Source organism: Mirounga leonina, unplaced genomic scaffold (genome assembly GCF_011800145.1).
Source record: "Mirounga leonina isolate KUSES-001 unplaced genomic scaffold, KU_Mleo_1.0 Mir_165, whole genome shotgun sequence".
Taxonomy (NCBI): domain Eukaryota; kingdom Metazoa; phylum Chordata; class Mammalia; order Carnivora; family Phocidae; genus Mirounga; species Mirounga leonina.
The window spans coordinates 5,448,731-5,470,931 of NW_023270415.1; the positions used below are offsets into that span (position 1 = coordinate 5,448,731).

The window sequence follows — 22,201 nt, forward strand, 5'->3', positions numbered from 1 at the left end:
GTTCAGTTCTTTATTGCATTTAATCTTTACAGTAATGACAAGAAAGGGACTTTCTGCTCCATTTTACAGAAGGGAAATGATTTTCAAGGGGCCAGGGGCTTGCTCAAGATCACACAGCTAGCCAGTAGCGGCGGGGGTGGGGGTGGGGGGTTGACACAGGGTCATCCCTCTGCAACAAGCTACCCCAAATCCCATAGCCCAGGTAGGTCATATGTCTCGACTAATGTTTACATCCTAAGCAACCCTTAGGAGAAACTGTTCAGAATACTAATAGTCCATTACTTTCCCAAGTTTGGGTACTTTCAAGGGTAAATTTATAGGAAGATACTAAAATACAATTGTCAGCTGACTTTCAATCAAAAAACAGTGACTCCTAAATTATAAATAAAATATGTAAAAATGAATCAACAGCAATAACAAGACAAAAATTAACAAGTAACCATGCCTCAGCTTTCTCAGTAAAAAAGTGTAGGACAGAAAATTCCTCGGGCACACTCCCCGGGGCGGGGGTGGGGGGGGACATTCAGAGGGTTGGATGTTTACCTAGCACACCCCTTTCTCCTCCTGAAAGGATTTCAAAGTGTGAGGCAGGAGGAGGGGCCGGAGCTGGATGACAACTTCTGTGACATGGAGTAAAAAAAAAAATAAATGTTTTTGCCTGATATGAAAAAGTTCACATTTGTTTATTTGCTTGAAACCAAATCTCTACTCCAAGGGGTCTGGTAATCCTAGAAAGCATATGCTAATGATTCTCACATTATGCGTCAGCGGTTCTGTCCCAAAACAACTTTAAAAATTACTCTGAAAATCACAAATTTGGAGTTTGACTCCTTTAATATAACTGGATTTTATTATAATTGGATTTTAGTTCTGTTTCTGGAACTATCAAAGTTACTTGTATAGATAAATTAGTTTTCCAGGTCTCTTGAATATGTAAATCTCTCTGGGAATAAAAGCCCTAGAAAACTGAATTTATCTTTCAAAGTTCTAAAATCAGAGTGGTTTATCCCTTATTTGCATAGTGTTGAGAGTTAAGATTTGTTAAAATGATCATCTCAGCTCCTAGAGCTCCTACAATTGTGATAGATTTCCCTGAGTCATGAATGTGAGCTTAGAAACTGAGGAGGGACTCCACACACGTGGCTAATCTCACTTCTAGGTTACCCTTTTTTTCCTAGTCTGCATTGGGAAACCTCCTGGTAGTTGTCCTACCTCCTGGTAGTACTTTGCAAGCTCGTCTTCTGTCTGCCACAGTGAAGGTGTATCTGTACGGTTTTGTCCACATTCTCTTCTATCACCATTAATGCCTACCTGCCGCTCTTTGAAAGACAGCCAGCTGAGGGTATGAGACATCGTTTGCCATTAAATGGATTCAAGCTCAGGACCTTAGCCTTCCTAAGCACTGTCCCCTTCATCATCTGGACCACCTGCTGAAGGCATAATTGGGCACACTCCTGCAAGGTAAAGACCTCGGGGTACCCGGAGTAAATGAGATGACAGGTGAAAAACCTGTATTATGAGTTAGGCACTAACTCAGTTCTCTTTCCTTTTGGGGGGAGTGGTGGGTAACTTGCTCAGAGGACTGAAGACAACTTAGTCTTTCAACTGGGGATAGGATCATCTGTGACTTGTCATTTCTGGAAATGTGACTTTGTGATTGGATGTTATATAACACTGCTCTATCTACTTTCGGAAGGTAGTCAGAGCACGGGAGGATTGGATTATGGAGCACGGTTAGCTGGGAAATAATTATTTTGCTTATCCTTCAATTGTGTCCTAATTATCTTCTTTTCAACACCTACAAGCTGCATTACCTTAAGCATTAAATCTCTTTGGTCTTCAATGATCTCATCTGTAAAATTGGGACCATAATCATGCATATCTCATGTCATTGTAGGTGGATTAAGTGATATATAATTTATGCACCTGGAATATATTAAGAATTCAAAAATAATGGCCACCACCACTATAACGTCAGCATATTCATTAGTAGTAGTGCTTCCGGTGCTAAATATAAAAATGGAAAACATTTGTGAACCTGCAAATAGATGTCCATCAGTGCTTATAACTGAATGTTTCACTGAGTACATTTTGACAGAATATTTTCTTGGTGGATATTAAGCATCCATGATGATCACACAACTAACATAAAAGGCAGGAAGTCAGTGGGCAGATACAGTCCTTGTCCTCATGGCACTTACAAGAAAGGGTTGGTGTAAAAGATGCCCATTTAAAAAAATACTCGGTGAATTAATGTCAACTAGATGAATTATACCTCAAGTCTAACCACATCGATTCAAGGACCTTCCCTAATACTAGATTCAACCTACAATTTTCATAAATCAACAAAAACTGACCAACTCAAAGAAACAAAATGAGTCAAGGATGATTATAATTTACAGATGAGCGATGAGGCTTTAAGCCACATGCTAAATACAGAGAAGCCAGGACATTTGCTTAAACACTGTCAAATCAGCATACAACTTTGTTTTCACTACAGAATCTCAAACTACTTGCAAGCCAAGATTACTGAAGATCTGATGGTTGTGCCCTGACATTTGTGTTCAGTTGGTCAGTATGCTTTTACATCTTTTCCAGTAATCCCTCTCATTATTACTGTAATTCTGTCTATAATCGATATTTATGATCTAAGAGACCTTTGCCTTTGGTTTGTATAATACATACTTCTTTTCAAATAACATCATATTTTGTATATTTTGATTCCTTAAAAAGTCACATTCAGAAAAAATGTATTTCATAGACTATATGTACACCTCATTTCATTTTCTAATCACTCAAGCTTTTGATTTCCATTTATTTTTTTCATAAATTTTTGAGATATTTTGCATGTCCTTCAATTTCAGCCTCAAGCACAAAGTGGTTGGTGATGGTCCAACTCCTGGAGGCACTGTGACTACCATGAACCTAATAGGAGTAACTGTGAACTGGGGAGAAACACATCCTAAAATTTCAAAATAGTAACTATCTATCACTTAGCATGCAAACAGCATTTAGTGAGTGAAGAATTGAATTCATGAAATATAATGTGTGCCTAAAGGTAACTGAAAATTATTTCAGAACTAATGGGCACAGTGATACATTTTCTATAACACATTATTTTCCTAATGAAGGATCTAGGCTGTCAACTTTTGGTCCCTTCTGCTAAGTCCGTTGCTGTAAGTATTTATTTTAAAAATGGTGAAAAGATTAAGGTCACAAGTCACCTGCATTAGTCTGTGTTGTTAATACCTATTATATTTGGGGGGGAGATTATATTCTGTATGTTTATAAAACAACAAAGTAAATGCTTTATTTATATATGTCATATCTTAGATACCTTAAGCTTAACTATGTCCTTTTATTTTCAAGGGTTCTTTCAGGGATAGACATCTGTCCTGTTAAGGAGTCAAGGTGCTCTTTAAGGCTTAGTAGGTTTTATTTTCCTCAAAAAGAGGCACACTCCAATTCTGTGCTTTTGAAAATGGACTCAGGCAAGAACTCTCTCTGACTTCTATTTAGACTCTCCGCCGTTACTGATAAAAAATCAGCTCTCAGTAAATGGATGCTGAGTGAAATAAATGTTTGGTTTTGCTTTCAAATGGGAATTTGCTTCTACAGTCACACAGACTATATGTTCTACATCAGTTAAGACAGGCTTTGGAGCCAGGGAGGAGATAAAGTCTGGGCTGTTCCCGCTTGCCTACCTGTGGCAGTGCGATCGCTGGCTTCCTGGAGGCCATCTTCCTCTTCCACCTCAGTCCTGTCGTCACATTCTTCTCTGCAATCCAGGTTTGGGCTGTAGTGTCGGGGCTTCATTAGCAGGGATTTTCTCTTGTTGACTGGGACGCCCAAAGCCTGCTCTGCAGCTTTCCTCTTCTTCGCCATGGAGCAATCATATGCAGCGCTGTAGTGATTGAGGCAAATTAAGAACATGGAGAAAAACTTTACTGCTACTTGCCATTTGATTCCCATGAAGTATAACCCAAAGCCTGTGGAACCTGGGACTAAGGGTTTAGGGTTAGTTGTTGGCACTAATGAAAACAGCCTGTCCATTGAATCTACTAACTGTGAGGATTCTATTTTACTGCTTATCAGAAGAGTTTAAAAAAAAAAATCATCTTTAATCTTGAGTAAGCATATGTTAATCTGTGCTTTGCTTGGCACTACATTAAATATCCAGGAAGGGATGAAACAAGATTTGCACTGGTTTGCTAATCCTAAGAAATAGCTAATGTGAAAAATATACCACCAGACACAAAAAAACATGTCCAGTATGGATAAATCACAAGGTTTTTCAAATAGTTGTTTGCTACCCAAATTGCTTATCTCTGCCGCAGTTATGCACCAAACTTGAGATGCCACATCCCAAGCTTTGACCTGAAAGAGAAAAGCATAAAAGGAGGGGCAAGCTAGGAACATTCCGTCAACCCATCTCCAGTCACACACACACACACACACACACACACACACACACACACACATTAAAAAAAAAAAGGTGAAAAGATGTTACCTGGCATTCTGCCTTCTGATTCTCACCCATTTGGCACACAGAACAAACAAATAAAAGGAGGAGAAATAAGATTGGATTTCACAAAAATGGACAACAGTTTATCTTTACTCCTGTCCTCATGATTTTATTTGGAAATGCTCCTGAGGGCGGCCCTTTCAAAACAGATTTCCTACATATAGCTCACTCAGAATTAATGCAGATCACTCTATGTGCTGAAGTTAAGACAAACATTCTTTTGGCAAGATCCAGAAAGACCAGAGGGTTTAGCCCACAGTGAGTCTGTGAGAGATATTTATTAAATGCCCTTTGAAGAAAAATGCAAGAGATTTAGAAGCAAAGATCCAGAATAGAGCATCTTAGACTCAGAGTATTTGAGATATTACTTACTCCATCACAAAAAAATGATTGAATACTCAATAATATTATCAAATAAACAAAAGTCTTAAATTGTTCTCTCAAGAATATCAATGCAAAGATGGTGGCCCATTCATAAAATATGATTATAGTTGTATATGAATTCTTGAACTTAGAACAGTAGATTAAAAAAACTTCAGAGGGGAAGAAAAAGGGGGCGCTATTCCTTCTAGGAAAAACAAAAGACTCTGGAAGGAAAGATAATCCAAGAGGGTTACAAATCTCTCAAAAAATATTAAAAAGTGGATAATTGAAAATTATCCTGATGAAGAGAACAGTGAAGTTCCCAAACAAATTAATTTCCCTTTGCAAAATCTCTCATGAGCCCAAATTTAAAGTGACCCTGTACAGAAGATGGAGCAAAAGAGAATACAACCAGATGACTATGGGAGCAAAAACCTGCCTTTATATGGAGACTGTCGAAAATGGAAACCTACATCTGCTGGTTTGTCACGGAAAAGCCTACAACATGTGGTTATGATATAATAGGAGTAGGCATAAAGAACCAGAACTACCCTTAGCACTAGTCTTCTTTGTCAAGGAGACTGACCTCGGAAGGAAGAGGGACAGAGAAACATATCAAAAAGGATACATTCCCTAGGTATGTGAGGTGAGATTAAGAACTTCTCCAAACTAGTTAAAGTCTCCAGAATCAAGTGAACTTGCATCAAAGATGCTCAGAAAATATATAAGACCACTAAACTATTACCTCAAACCAAGAAGAGTGGTTCCTGGCAAATATCATTCAGGTATTAAAGCAGGGAAGAAAAGTGGATTCTAAAAACCAATTTAAGCATACCATTGGTTCTGGGAAAGAGACCAAGAAAGTTTATCAAAACAAAGATTTGTCAGTACCAGAAAACATTGATCAATAAGATCTGGGTGGCAACTAGTTAAAAAGAACTGGTCTGTCAGAAAATTTCTTTCTTTGGGGCGCCTGGGTGGCTCAGTCGTTAAGCGTCTGCCTTCGGCTCAGGTCATGATCCCAGGGTCCTGGGATTGAGCCCCGCATCGGGCTCCCTGCTGGGCGGGAAGCCTGCTTCTCCCTCTCCCACTCCCCCTGCTTGTGTTCTCTCTCTCGCTGTCTCTCTCTGTCAAATAAATAAATAAAATCTTTAAAAAAAAAAAAAAGAAAATTTCTTTCTTTGATGCTTGACAAATGAGGCTGAGCATTTACTACCCATAACTTATTCTTGTTAATACTGTTATCCAAATTTACTTATAAAGACAAGTATCATTCTCAAAATCATGTATCTGGCAATCAGTGGGGCTGATATTTGAATCCCAGGCTGCTGGACCCCAAAGCTCATGCTCTTTCCTACGTTTACCAAATTAAAACAATTAATTTGGTTAATTTCCACACTCATTTGACAACTGAGTGAATACCTGGATCAACCAGCCACCTCTCTAACTGGAAAGGAGCTGCCTATCACAGCGCTTTGCCCAATGATTGAGGAGCAGATAAATAGGACACTCATCAGATCTAGAGATAATACTGAGTTGCAGCAATGGAATCATGTTGCAAATGTAATTAAGACCCCCCAAATGTCCATAGTCTGGAGTAGCAGAGTGAACCTAATGAGATGACACTTAATGGTAGTAAAAATCAAGTTCAGTGTTTAGGTCCAAATAAGAACTGTGCAAGGATGAAGGGGATATGTAAGGTTTTATCAAAAGTACAAATTTAGCTTAAAAATTGTATTTGATACTGTGTATAAAGTTTCTTAAGGAATATTATCTGTGTAATCTGAGAAAAATAATTGAATTTTTTGGAAAACCAAATTCCTTATCCCTCAAATACGGGTAATAATTTCTATATCATATGTTGTGGATAGAGAAGATAACATCTGTCCTTGTAGTGACTAAAATAGGTCAAGATAGAACTGTTCTGACTCCCGGTTCAGTGCTCCTTGGACTCCATCAACACCAGGCTAATGCTGCCACAATGCAACATCACAAACTCTCTCCCTAGCACACTGTACAGATTTATGCATGCTTGTATGTCCATAAATGCATTCTAATTTTTTACATAGTATTTATATTTACATAAGTTACATGAGATTTATACATAACATTTGCTTTAAATCTCACATTCTGTGCCTTTCTCCATTGCCATGGCCCAGGAAGCATTTGGAGCTAAAATGAAAGGCTTTATAATAAATATTACCCTTTGTGTGTGCATGGAAAATGGTCCCTTTCCCTAGTTTTCCCTAAGGGCACACTATTTTGGCTTTATTGTGACACTTCACTGTGACACTGCAGTGAAGGAAAGCCATGCTTTACATGTCACTGAAAGAAATGCCACAAAATGCTAACATATCTTCTCAAGGTTGCCAGAAATAATTTCCACTGGGTTGTGTTTTCCCATCTGTGGAGCTCTGAAATGTTAAGGAAATAAATGAGCTCTATTATCTATATTTTTCTAGTAGATGAGAAAGAAAGAGAAAAAATACACTCAGCCCTGCATTTATTGTTCTATTCAATCAAACTGTTGCTTTAAACATCCAGAGTCCTCGAGGGAACTCTATCAATGCACCAAATACCTTTAAACACCATATTTCATATCTGTGGTTTTGATTTTATTAAAATATCTTTAAAGATCTGTATTTTTACTTGAGAGAAATTTTTGGTTACATAATTGAGAAATGCTTCCATTTAGAAACTCAGATTCTAATTTGAAAATGGTATTCCCTTTGATGACAACATATGGCTGAAATTTTACTCAAAACAATGATTGAGAAAAACAACAATTAGATAACATTAATGATAGACTCAATGCTGGAAGTATGTTTAGAAGTCAAGGTCATTGACCTTTCAGATTTCAAAAAAGAATACAACAAATTAGGGAACTATGAATCCCCAAAATCTGTCCAATAAATACTGGGCTCTACAGTTTCAGTTTATTTTCCACAGTAATAAATTCTCAATGCAAGTTATAAAAAGACATGCAACAAATTAAAAAATGCAGGTTCAGTATAGATATACTCTGAGCACACACCCCCAAAGAATAAAATAGAAAAAGCAATGAAAGTTATGTATCCCTGAGCCTAAGGAAATTATTTATATGCTCCATTTCTGTGGAATATTCATAGTGGGTATTCCTACAGATTTCTTTTAATTAGGAAGAATACCAGAGACTTGTGGAAAGGAACCAAGAAGTATGAATTTGAATTAAGATGATTGGCAGAAAAAAACAAAGGTATAATGATTGAAAAAGAAAAAAAATTAAACTATTATTATTTTCAGAGACATGATTTTATTTAAGGGAAATTCAAAAGATTCTACAGATAAAATATTAAAAGAAGGAAGCAAATATAATGATGTCATTTAAAATTATTTGAACTTCTATAAACCATCAATAAAAAATTAGGAAAAAAAACATTTATAATGCACAGAAATATAAAATGCTTAGGAATAAACTAACAAAAGATGCATAAAATTTATACAAAAAATTTAAAGAAAATTAAAAGAACTAAATAGAGAAATATAAGATGTGCATGGAATAAAAGATTCAGTATTGCAAGATTTCAGTTCTCCCCAAATTTGTTAGATTCAACACAATCTCAAACAAAATTCCAAGAATAATTTTTTCAAAATTAGCAACTTAATTCTAAAATTTGTATGAAAATGAAAAGAACTAAGAACAGCATAAACCATCTTGAAGAAAATAACAGAGTTGAAAGACTTATAGTTTTTAATGTCAAAGTTTATCACAAACCTATAGTTCTTGACATAGGGTGCTATGGTGCAAGCATAAACAAATAGACCAATGAAACAGAATAGATGTTCCAGCCATTGGGTCCAGAAATAGGCTCACACATATACGGTCAATTTTTGACAATGGTGTCATTGAGAAAAGGATTGTTTCTTCAATGAATGTCACTGAGTCAACTAGGTATCTATCTGAAAAAAAAAAGTTTTGACATCTACCTTATAGTATATACAACAAACAATTCCAGAAGAATTACAGATTTAGAAGACTAACAAGACAGTAGAAAAAGTAAGCCACCGAATAGGAGAAGGTATTTGCAGTTCGTCTTTATTTAAAAAAAAAGGTACATACAGAATATATAAAGAATTCTTGCAAATAAATAAGAAAATGACAATCAATTTAAAAAGTGGGCAGGCACTTACAAAAGATCAGATACACAAATGAAGAGGTGTTCAGGCTCTTTCAGCTCCAGAGAAATGCAGAAATAAATATTGGCTCCTTGGCTAATAAAGTGATAACCATAAGTGGAATCCTGTAAAACTTCTTCCTTCCCATCACCAAAATAGTAAATCCAAAATCTTATTTTCTAGAAGGAATAGTAAAGATTAGTGCCATCCTTAAACTTAGAGGATGAATGTCAGTGGTTCCTATAATTTTTCCATTAAATTTACCATTGCAGACCCTAATAAGAATGTTTCTGGTGATTAATAGCAGACTATCACAAACTCAAACAAATAATAGTTCTAACCACAGCAGCTAGACCAAAGTATGGAATCTTTGTTTTAGCAGATTAAGACAGATGCAAATATGTATTTTGAAGTCATTGACATGGCAAATATGTTCTTTCCCATCTCTATCAGAGAGCAGAACCAAGACCAGCCAGTATTCCAATGATAAGGAAAAGAGTGTAGATGTAAAGTCTTGCTGAAGACTGCACATTTTGCTGCCCTTGATTATAATGCAGCCTGAGTAATCCAGACATCCCACAAAATATCACATTGGTAAATTATGTTGATGACATTATATTAACAAGAACAGATAATCAGAAGCAGCAAGTATTCTGGAGTTTTGGCAAGACATCTATGTTCCAGAGGGTGTAAGATAAACCAACAAAGATTCAGGGGCACACCACATCAGTGAAGTTTTTAGGGGCTCAGTGGACTGGAGCATACTGTATGTTCCCATTTATAATTAAGGACAAATTATTGCATCTCACACTTTCTACACTTAGACAGAAGCACAATGCCAGATTAGCCTCTTTAGGTTTGGGGGACAGCATATTCCACATGTGGGAATATTATTTGGAAACATGCACTGAGTGACAAGGGGACTGGAAAGCTTTGAAAGGGCTGCAGAGCTGATCCAGGCTACCTTGAGATAGCCTTGCTGGTTGGACATAAAACCCAATAGAGCCTATGGTATGTTTAGAGGTACCTGTGGTAAAAGAAAATGATACTTACGGAGTTTATGGCAATATCTAATGGAAGAATCACAACACAGATCCACAGTCTTCTGGAGTAAGACCATGATATTGCAGCAAAGAGTTATAAATTACTTGAAAAACAGCTCTAGCAGAAATAGAATCCCTGACCTTCAGACCAGAGCTGGCCATCATGAACTGGTTTCTGTTAGATCTACCAAGTTATGATGTCAAGCATGCCTAGAAGTAATCCATCATAAGATGAAAGGTCCAGTATTAGGCTGAAGCAAGTCTAGAGGAAACAAGCAAGATGAAAGAATAGACCTCTATGACATCCACCACTATGGTGGCAGTACCTCACCCCCAGCTGCCACTGATGAACCTGAATATCAGATACAAAAGAAGAAAAGGAATGAACTTGATTTATAAGTGAGTTGGCTCAGCATCTGAGTGCAATCTGAAAATAGGCTGCTGGTCACCACTTAAGAATGGCTCTGAAAGGGACAGAGAGAAGAAATCTTCTTAATGGGCAGAGCTACAGGGCAGGGCAGGAATGCAACTGGTTCTCCACTTTGCATGAAGAGAAAAGTTGCCAAGGTAAGAAAATATATGTACCCATAGGCAAAGTGAATAGTTTAGGTAGTCAGTGGGGACAGAGAATGGTTTAGCTGGATGATCAGTGACAAGAAGGTCTGAGGAAGAGACATTTGGGTGGACTTATGAAAGTAAGGATGAAATGTGAAGGCCATTGTCTTGCATGATCACACCCACCACAGAGCACATACCAAGGAATAAACATTAAATCACCATCTAGACAGAATGGCCTGGTCAGAAGTCAGCCAGTATCTGTCTTCAGCTGTCATATGCTATTGCAGGGGAGTCATTAATGGAGTAGACTCAGGGGCAGGGAATGAAGCATTGAATTGACCCCAAAACATGGATTCCCACTAAGACTGATTTACCTACTCTCACAGTACAATCTAATAGCAAAAGAAATAAATGGCACGCACCCAATATGACATCATCCCTTGAGGAGACCAACTAGCCACTGGGCCCTTTTTATTCTGAAAGGGGCAATAATTCAACTTGACTGGAATTAACACATATTCTGGATATGGATTTGCTTTCCTTGCCTTCAGAACCTCAGATAGTAGCACTATTTGAGGGCTTACAGAACATTTGTTCTACTAACAAGAAATTCTCATACATCTCATTGGACCAAGGGACCCTGTTAGGAAGATGACTGTGGGAACAAAATAATTGGATACACTGTTATTATCACTTACCACACATCGCAGAAATTGCTGGCCTGATGGAGTGATACAATGGCTTCTGGAAGGCATAGCTGAGATGCTACCTTTGGAGGTGATACCCTGCCAAGATGAAATCATATGGCATTTGTTTTTCTCCATCTGATTTATTTCACTTAGCATAATACCGTCAAGGTCCATCCATGTTGTTACAAATAAAGATTTCATCCTTTTTTATGGTTGAGTAGTATTCCATTGTGTGTGTGTGTGTGTGTGTGTGTGTGAGACATCATCTTTATCCATTAATTCATTGATAGATACTTTGGTTGTTTCCATATCTTGGCTATTGTGAATAGTGTTGCAAAGAACATAGAGGTGCATATATCTTTTCAAATTAGTATTTTTATTTTCTTCAAATAAGTACCCAGAAGTGGAATTGTTGGATCATATGGTAGTTTTATTTTTAGTTTTTTGAGGAATCTCCTTTCTGTTTTCCATAGGGGGTCCACCAATTTACATTGCCACCAACAGTGTTCCCTTTCTCCACATCTTCACCAACGCTTGTTATTTCTTGTCTTTTTGATAATAGCCATCCTGACTGGTGTGAGATGATATCCCACTGTGGTTTTGATTTTATTTCCCTGATGATTAGTGATGTTGAACATCCTTTCATGTGTCTGTTGGCCAACTATATATCTTTGGAAACATATCTATTCAGATTTCTCCCCATTTTTAAATTGGATTGTTTGTGTTTTGTTGTTGTTGTTATTGAGTTGCATGAGTTCTTTATATATTTTGGATATTAACCCCTTAGCAGATAAATGATTTGAAAATATCTTCTCCCACTGAGTAGGTTGCCTTTATGTTTTATTGATTATTTCTTTCACTGCACAGAAGCTTTTTAGCTTGATTTGTGCTATTTGTTTATTTGGCTTTTGTTGCCATTGCCTTTGGAGTCAGATCCAAAAAAGCAATGCCAATGAGCTTACTGCCTATGTTTTCTTCTAGGAGTTCTGTGGGTTTTGGTCCTATATTCAAGTCTTTAAACCATTTTTGAGTTAATGTGTATCATACAAGATAGTGGTCCAGTTTCATTCTTTTGAATGTGGCTGTCCGATTTACCCAGCACCATTTATTGAAGAGACTGTCCTTTCTATATTTCTATATTATTGCCTCCTTTGTCATAAATTAACTCACCATATATGTGTGGGTTTATTTCTGGGCTCTCATTCTGTTCCACTGATCAATGTTTCTGTTTTTATGCCAAGACCATACTGTTTTGATTACTATAGCTTTGTAAAATAGTTTGAAATCAGGGAATGTGATGCCTCCAGTTTTGTTCTTCTTTATCAAGATTGCTTTGGCTATTCAGGATCTTTTGTGATTTCATACAAATTTTAGGATTTTTTTTTATATCTGTGAAAAATGCCATTGGAATTTTGATGGATTTGGATGCCATTGGAATGACTGATGAATTTTGATTGCACTGAATCTGTATAATGCTCTGGGTAGTATGGACATTTTATTTTTTTTTATTTAAAGATTTTATTTATTCATTTGAACTAGAAAGAGAGAGCATGCACGAGCAGGGTGAAGGGCAGGGGGAGAAGCAGACTCCCCACTGAGCGGGGAGCCCAAGGTGGGGCTTGATCCTGGGACTCTGGGATCATGCCCCTAGCCAAAGGCAGCCACTCAACTGACTGAGCCACCCAGGCACCCCTAGTATGGACATTTTAACAATATTAATTCTTCCAATCCATGAGCATGGAATATCTTTCCATTTACTCGTGTCTTCTGCAATTTATTTCATCAATGTCTTATAGTTTTAGAGTACAGGTGTTTCATCTCCTTTGTTAAATTTATTCCTAGGTATTTTTTTAATGCAATTGTAAGTAAGAATGTTTTTTAAGATTTCTCCTTCTGATAGTTTGTTGTTAGTGTATAAAAACACAACAGATTTTTTAATTGATTTTGTATCCTGCAACTTTACTGAATTCATTTATTAGTTCTAAGTTTTTTTGGTGAAGGTTTTAGAAAGATTTTCTATGTATAGTATCATGTCATCTGAAAATAGTGACAGTTTAATTTCTTCCTTACCAATTTGGATTTTTTAAATTTATTTTTCTTGTTTGATTGCTGTGGCTAAGATTTCCAGTACTATGTTGAATAAAAGTGGTGAGAGTGGACACCTTGCCATGTTCCTGATCTTAAAGAAATGCTCTGTTTTTCACCATTGAGTATGGTGTTAGTTGTGTACTTATATATGGCCTTTATTATGTTGAAGTACATTCCTTCTATACCTGCTTTGTTGGGCATTTTTAGCATAAATATATGTTGAATTTTTTCAAATGCTTTCTCTGCATCAATTGAGATGATCATAAGATTTTTTATCCTTCATTTTGTTAACATAGTGTATCACATTGATTAATATGTGGGTGGTGAACCATCCTTGAATCCCTGAAATATAGCCCACTTGATCACACGTATAATCTTTTTCATGTACTGTTGAATTCAGTTTGCTAATATATTTGTTGAGGATTTTTGCATCTGTGTTCTTCAGGGATATTAGACTGAAATTTTCTTTTTTGTGTGTGTTGTCCTTGTCCGCTTCTTTGTAGCAAGGCAATTCTGGCCTTGTAAAATGAGTTTGGAAATATTCCCTACTCTTCAATGTTTTGGATAATTTGGGAAGGATAATTATTGAATTTTCTTTGAGTATTTGGTAGAATTCACCAGTGAAACCATCTGGTCATCTTTATTGACCCTTTTGTCACTGGACTTTTGTTCTTTGGGAGGTTTTTGATTACTGCTTCAAGATCTTTACTAATTGAACTACTCAAATTTTCTATTTCTTCATAATTCAGACTCAGAAGATTTTGTTTCTAAGAATTTATTGATTTCTTCTAGGGTGTCATTTATTGGCATATAATTGTTCATAGTAGTCTCTTATGATCCTTTTATTTCTTTGGTATCAGTTGTAACTTTCCCTCTTTCATTTCTGATATTATTTATTTGAGCTCTCTCTTTTTTTTCTTAGTGAGTCTAGCTAAGAGTTTATCAATTTTTTTATCTTTTCAAAGATCAGCTCTCAGGTTCACTGATCTTTTCTATTGTCTTTTTGGTGCCTATTCCATTTATTTCTGCCCTGATCTTTTATTATCTCCTCCCTTCTTTTCATTAACTTCGGGCTTCATTTGTTTCCTTTTTTCCTAGTTCCTTTTGGTGTAAAGTTAAATTATTTATTTGAGATTTTGGGTGTAAAGTTAGATTATTTATTTGAGATTTTTCTTGTTTCTTGAGGTAGGCCTGAATTGCAATGAATTTCTATTTTAAAACTGCTTTTGCTTCATCCAATAGATTTTGGTATGTTGTATTTTCATTTTCATTTGTCTCAGGTATTTTTTTATTTCTGCTTTGATTTCTTCACTGATCCATTGGCTGTTCAGTAGCATGTTGTTTAATCTCCACATATTTGTGATTTTTCCAGTTTGTTTTCTGTGATTGGTTTCCAGTTTCACACCATTGTGACTTGAAAAGATGGTTGATATGATTTCAATCTTCTTAAATTTATTTGGACTTGTTTTGTGACCTAACATATGATCTATCCTGGAGAATGTTCCATGTGCACTTGAGAAGAATGTGTTTTCTGCTGCTTTTGGACAGAATGTTCTGTTTAGTCCATCTGGTCTAATGTGTCAATGTTTCTTTCTTGATTTTCTGTCTGGATAATTTATCTATTGATGCAAGTGGGTGTTAGAGTTTCCTACTACTACTATATTGCCATTGATTTCTCCCTTTATGTCTGTTAATACCTGCTTTGCACAATTTGGTGCTCCTATGTATGATGCATAAATATTTGTAGATGTTACATTTTCTTGCTTCATTGATCCTTTTGTCATTGTGTAATGCCCAGCTTATCTTTTATTTCAGTCTTTGTTTTTAAGTCTATTTTGTCTGAAATATGTACAGCTACCCCAGCTTTTTGTTCGTTTGTTTGTTTCCATCTGCATAAAACACCTTTTTCCATCACTTCACTTTCAGTCTGTGTGTTTTCTTACACCTGAGGTAAGTCTCTTGTAGACAGCATATAGATGGGTCTTGTTTTTTTTTTTTTTTTATTATTCCATTCATCCATTTTATGTTTTTTGATTGGAGTATTTAGTTCATTTATATTTAAAGTAATTATGGAAAACAAATAATTATGGATAGGTACGTACTTATTGCCATTTTGTTCATTGTTTTTTGGCTGTTTTTGTAGTTCCTCCCGTTTCTTTCGTCTTTTATTGCCTTCTTCCACTGTGGTTTGATGCCTTTCTTTAGTATTATTTTTAGATTGCAGTCTCATTGTTTTTTGTGTAGCTACTATAGGTTTTTGCTTTGTGGTTACCATGATGCTTACATATATCAATGTATATAGACCAGTCTATTTTAAGTTGGTAGCAAGTTAAGTTAGAACTAAACTGCATTTTTATTCCCCACTCCCAATGTTTTTGATGTCATATTACATATCTTTTTATTTTGTCTATTTCTTTTTTTAAAAGATTTATTTATTTATTTTAGAGAGAGAGAGAGCGTGGGGGAGGAGGGGCAGAGGGGGAGGGAGAGAGTCTGAAGCAGACTCCTTGCTGATCATGGAGCCCAATTTGGGGCTCGATTGCACAACCCATGAGATCATGACCTGAGCCAAAATCACAAGTCAGATGCTCAACTGACTGAGCCACCCAGGTGCCCCATCTTGTCTATTTCTTAACTAAGTTTTATATTGATAATTATTTTTTTTACCACTCTTGTCTTTTAACCTTCATGTTAGCTTTATAAGTGCTGACTTGACTATATATTTATCTTTACCAGTGAACTTTTACTTCCATATGTTTTCTTGTCACTAATTACTACTCTTTCTTTCAGCTTAAAGAAGTTCCTTTAACATTTCTTGTATGGCAAATTTAGTGGTGATGAACTATTTCAGTTTTCACTTGTCTGGAAAACACTTTATCTCTCTTTCAATTATGATTGATAACCTTACCACGTGTAATATCCTTGGTTAGAAGTTTTTGCTTTCAGCATTTTGATCATATCATGACACTCCTTTCTGGACTGCAAAGTTTCTGCTGAAAAATCTGCTTATAGTCTTATGGGGGTTTCCTTGTATATACCAAATCACTTTTCTCTTGATGCTTTTAAGATTCTGTCATTATCTTTAGCCTTTGACATTTTAATTATGATGTATCTTGGGGTGAATCTCTGGATTCATTTTATTTGAAATTCTCTGAACTTCCTGGATCTATCTGTTTCCTTCCCCAGGTTAGGGATGTTTTCAGCTATTATTTCTTCAAATAAGTTTTCTGTCCCTTTTTCTCTCTTCTTCTTTTGAGACCCCTATATATTGTTCCAGTTGCCCTTGTCCTATAGGTTCCTGAAGTTATTTTCACTTTTTAAAATTCTTTTTTGTCTTTGCTGCTCTGTTTGGGTGAGTTCCACTGTCCTGTCTTCCAGGTCACTGATCCTTTCTTCTGCTTTATCTAGTCTGCTGCTGTACCCCTTTAGTGTATTTTCAGTTCATTTATTGTATTCTTCACTCTGTGGCTTCTGTTCTGTACTTTCTTATAGCTTCTATCTCTTTGTTGAAGTTCTCTCTGTGTTCATTTATTCTTCTCCTGAGATTGGTGAGCATCTTAATGAACATTACCTTGAACTTTCTATCAAGTAAATTACTTATCTTTCATTAATTTTTTTTTTCTGGGATTTTATCTTCTTCTTTTGTTCGGAACATATTCTTGTTTCCTCATTTTGATTGACTCTGTGTTTGTTTCTATGTATTAGGTTAACAGCTGTCTCTCCCAGGCTTCAAGGAATGGTCACAGGAAGACTGGGGGAGTGTTTCAGTCTGCTGTCTTCACTGTGCCCTGAAGATGGTAGCCTGCCAAGAACTGTCTCTATGATGTTTCAGTCCCTTGGCACCCAGAAACACAAGCCCTGATGACCACAGAGCCAGGCATTCAAGGGGTGTCCTCTGTGCAGACTGCCTGCAACCACTGGGCCAGGGCACATCACCCACTGGGCTTAGGGCCATGGGGGAGCACCAGGCCAGGATAAGCCTGTCCACTGGCAATATGTACTTTTAATGATTATTTTATAATGCTATGTCCTTGACAGTTTGAATATATGGGTACAAGAGCTAAGAGGTAGAATTAGGAGTGGCTTGGTTTACTATGACTCCCAGTGGCCAATTTGAAGGACTTATACATCCCTCACCACAGATCTGGACTCTGTGGCTCTAATGATCCCTGGTCCTCAAAAGGAGAATGCTTCCATCAGGGAACATAGTAAAAGTCCTATTAAACTTTAAGCCCTGAATGCCTCTCAGTCATTGGGCTTCTTTTGCTGGGATAATCAACATGGCAAAGAAGAGTCACCATCCTGACAGGAGTAACTGGCTTTGGTCATTGGGAGTAGTGAGGCTGCTATTATATTTTGGGGACAGAGAAGAATACATTTAGCACCCAAGTGATCCACTGAGGTGTCTCCTGGTTTTTCCTGGTCCAAACCTGGAAACAAATCAACATATGTAGCACATAATTGAATGTTATGGTGACCAGGGGCTCAGATCCCTTAAGGAGGAAGGTCTGAGTCATGCCGCCAAGTAAGCCATCTAAATCAGCAGAGGTATTTGTCAAGGATCAAGGGAATTAATAAAAGAGTAAGTAGAAAATAAACAATATACAAAGCAAGTGGATTTGAACTGTGAAGTGTAGACTGTAGTGGATACCATGGTATGCCATTACCGTCTCTCTGCTTCAGGACTAAGGTATTCATTTCCCCCACCTAGTGAGAGTGCTGGAATCTAATGGGTCTTGCTGAATCCATTTCTAGGAATTGCCTCTGGTCAGAGAACCATCTAAGCCCAAATCACATCCCCACAGGGGCAGCCCACATTCACCCTTGCCTTAAGGCAGGACAAACTCCGAAGAGCAGTCCCAGAGCTCTTAGTAGAAATGGCCAAGGCTTCTGTTACAACTGCATTACAATTCAACTTCTCCCCTGCCCAGTCCTGCTGCCCTTTCTTCTAAAAAGTGTTGTTCCCACGAGCATGTCCCCACCTCCAAACAAAAACAAAAGCATTGTGTGGCACATTCCTGTCTCAATCTATTTTTCAGGGAATCTAATGATGGGTCAAGGATTGATGAGATTAGCCCTGGGGGCTGAAGGCAGGTACTGGTGGCTAGGCTGGAAGTGCTGGTAGATATGAAGCTCACTCTTTACCTATAAAATGATATAGTCCTTCTTGCAGTCTTTGTAATGAGATCCTTGAGAATTCATGGCCTTGGCTGCAATTTGTGGGTTTGTTCTTGATTCCATTGGAGGCAAGAAGATGAAGGCACATCTCATTATTACTCAAGTAGAAAACCAAGAAACATTGATGCTTTTTACTCGAAAGAGTGATGGTAAAAAAAATGTTAGTTTATTTGACAACACAGTGTATTGTTTTGACATATGCTTTTCACATTACTCCATTGGGATATCCATTCATGGTGAGTCTTTATCATTATATATTTAATTTTAAAATCTGAAAAAAATTGAGATATTTTGGTGGCTTTTCCAAGGAGCTTGTTATTAGCTCAGTATAATAAAAAATATAAAAGTGTGAAACATGATCTCTTTAAGAACTCATAATCTAACTACGGAGAGAAAATAAACACATAAGACCACAATAACTGACAAGAGAGAATATACAATTACATTTGAAATGAGTGCCACAGCAATATGTGAGAGAGTAGGTCAGAGAAGAGGTCCACAGAATGGATGCTCTTGTCTCTATCTTTTAACAGATAAGCTTCCTTTTAGTGATCTAAAATACTACCCACTGAAGTCTAAGTACCTCATTTTAAAAAAAGAAAATGTAATCTTAATATTATATATTAGAAATTTGGGCTTTCAGTGTTTTTCCACTATATTTTTCACAAAATGAACAGATTATCCTAAATGCCTAAATCATTGCTGGTAAGAACTGATCTGTACCTCTGAAACAAATAATACAATATATGTTTAAAAAAAGAAGAAGAAGAAGATAGCAGGAGGGGAAGAATGAAGGGGGGGAAATCGGAGGGGGAGATGAACCATGAGAGACGATGGACTCTGAAAAACAAACGGGTTCTAGAGGGGAGAAGGGTGGGAGGATGGGTTAGCCTGGTGATGGGTATTAAAGAGGGCACGTATTGAATGGAGCACTGGGTGTTATATGCAAACAATGAATCATGGAACACTACATCAAAAACTAATGATGTAATGTATGGTGATTAACATAACAATAAAAATTTTTTTAAAAAAGAACTTAGACAAATGTGCAGTAATTTTTACCCCAGATATGATGCCACATTTGATACAATGTTATATTTTCTCTGAAGTTTTCTTTTCTTTTTTTAATTTGAGGAGTTGTCACTTCCTTTCCTGAAACTCTCCACCCCAACACTCTGAGGTATGGATACCCGGACAATCTACAATAGCTACTTGACTACACTTTTAGGAAATTAGGAGAGATAGGACCCTGTGGGAAAGTTAAAGTCCTGTGTTCATTTGAAATGAGTCTCATGATTCCTGAGAGAGCCTAAAGTCTACCGTGAATGGCAAATTTACTTTTACACAGGAACTATAGAGATATTGTTCATTCTTTAAGGACAGTGCCTGCAATATACGAGCCAGCTCTCTCAGCTATGTCTTAGAAACTTGTGACCATGCTCATGTTTATAGAGCTATGTCAAGCTAGAGTGTGCCCAACAGTAAACTTATAATTTAAGCTTCTCCTATTACTCATGTCATAAATTCAGCATCTAAGTTGTTGCTATTTATTGATGGTTGGTTTGCTGTCATGCAACACTGATTCACTGGCAAGGTTATTTGATAATATCAGGTTTATAAGAGGGGGGAATTTTTTCCCCATAAGGCCAGAGCTAACAGATGCTTTTTTTCCTTATTTAATTGAGATTAAGTTTTATGAGTGATAGATTAATTGTATAACATCCACAACAGTTTTTTCAAAAAATAGTCAAGCCATTAAAAGCCACATTGCAATAATAATAATTAATAACAACAACAATAATAATAATAATAATAATAATAATAATAATAACTTGCTCTGAATTGTGAGGTAAGAGGTAAGTGGCACTAAGAAGACTCCCTACAAACCTCCTGCTGCCCCTCTGTGCCTCCTTTGGGATGTCATTCCAGCAACATTGTCAGAGCACATCGCTTCTATGCTGCCATTGCATCTGGCGTTTACCATGATTGTAAAACCTAACCCTCTGAACTGTAATTGCCTCACCCAGTAACCTGGAAACATTTGCAAGAAAACAGAGATTGTTTCTTATTTATTTTTATATCTCCTGTATATAAGGTCTGTGTCTTAGTAACATTAGTAAATGTTCATTGATGTTCAACTCCACCCAGACATAAGCATATAAAGATGACGTCAGTGCAAACATGAACCTAGAAAATTGCCTTTCTCCAGAAGATGCATCAAAAAGCTACTCACTGAATGTACAGATGATGCGCTGGCCCACCTCCCTGGAGCAAAAGTTCACTGATCCATGTGAGCTTTTGCTTATAGTTCCCTTCACCACTGAAGATGTGCTTTTGTAACACAGCCAAAAAAGAGACAGGAGGTAAGTTAACAGCAGCAGGTAAGTCAAGAAATCCTAGTTGGTCCCCATAAAGACTGACCAAATGACCATGATGTTATGAACCAATCAGTTCCAAACTCAACTCTCCAAGAATGCGGAAGAATCATACAATTCCAAAAATAATTCAATCTGCACATGAACCAAAAATTTTAAAGAAAGAACTATTCAGTCATTCATTAAAATACAAAATAATATACCAAAATTTGGAATATGGTGTAACTAAAATATAAATTTACTCTAATTTGTAACCAAATGCAAATGATGTAGCTCAGCTAAATAACGTGTGTACCACCAAACTTCTTTGAATTGCCTATAGATTAACTAAACAATTCAGTTAATGTATAGTGACGGTTTAGCCATGAAATATATGAATAGTTCATTGGTCTTTTCAGAAACATAATATGATGGGTCATGGGGATTTCCCCAAAAGAAGTTGAATATAATAAGATAAAGTTAGAAAATTAAAGACAGCAAGAGATGGTCATTATGTGGATTTTATGATCAGGATACCAAAAGAATTCAAAAATAATTTAAATACAGAAAGAGATTTATTGTTTGCTAGGCAATTTAACTTCATTATAGTGAGACTTATTTTAATTTATTAATACTTCCAAATATCTTCTTTAAGTACATAAAATAAAAATATATGTGGTTTTATGTTTTGTCAAATAGTAAAACAAAGTATTAAGAAAAATGAAATACAGGGGACCTTAATTTAAACCTAAAGAAATACAAAAATGAAATTCACAGTTCATAAATGTTTGCCTTATCAAGATAGTATTATATTTGAGGAGAAGATATTTAAAGTAAGTCCTATTTTTTTTAAAAAACTTTTTTATTCTTTTTAAAAAAATTTATTTATTTTCAAGAGGGAGTGAGAGAGCACATGCACAAACAAAGGGGAGGGGCAGAGGGAGAGGGAAAGGGAGAGAATCTCAAGCTGACTCCCCACTGAGCACAGAGCCTTACCTGGGGCTCAATCTCATGACCCTGAGATCATGACCTGAGCTGAAACCTAGAGTCAGACACTTAACTGACTGAGCCACCCAAGCACCACTCCCCAAAAAAAACTTTAAAAGAAGATTATGGCAGCATCTTAGTTGATCCTAAATAAGTATTTTATTAGATAGGTTGTATCTGCTAAAAAATTAAACATGGTTGAATAATAATAGCATCTTGACAATTCAAGTTAAATGCACTTGTAGCATTGAGTTTAAAGTG

At 36.5% G+C, this 22,201-nt stretch overlaps 1 protein-coding gene across 1 annotated transcript in view; it reads right to left on the bottom strand.

Moving 5' to 3' along the window:
- Window positions 1-22,201, bottom strand: part of ST18 (ST18 C2H2C-type zinc finger transcription factor) — a 111,328-nt gene that overhangs the window by 64,913 nt on the left and 24,214 nt on the right. Inside the window, exon 4 of the mRNA XM_035011141.1 lies at window positions 3,705-3,904. Within this exon, the coding sequence (XP_034867032.1) occupies window positions 3,705-3,904 (200 nt within the window). The remainder of the gene's footprint in view (window positions 1-3,704; window positions 3,905-22,201) is intronic.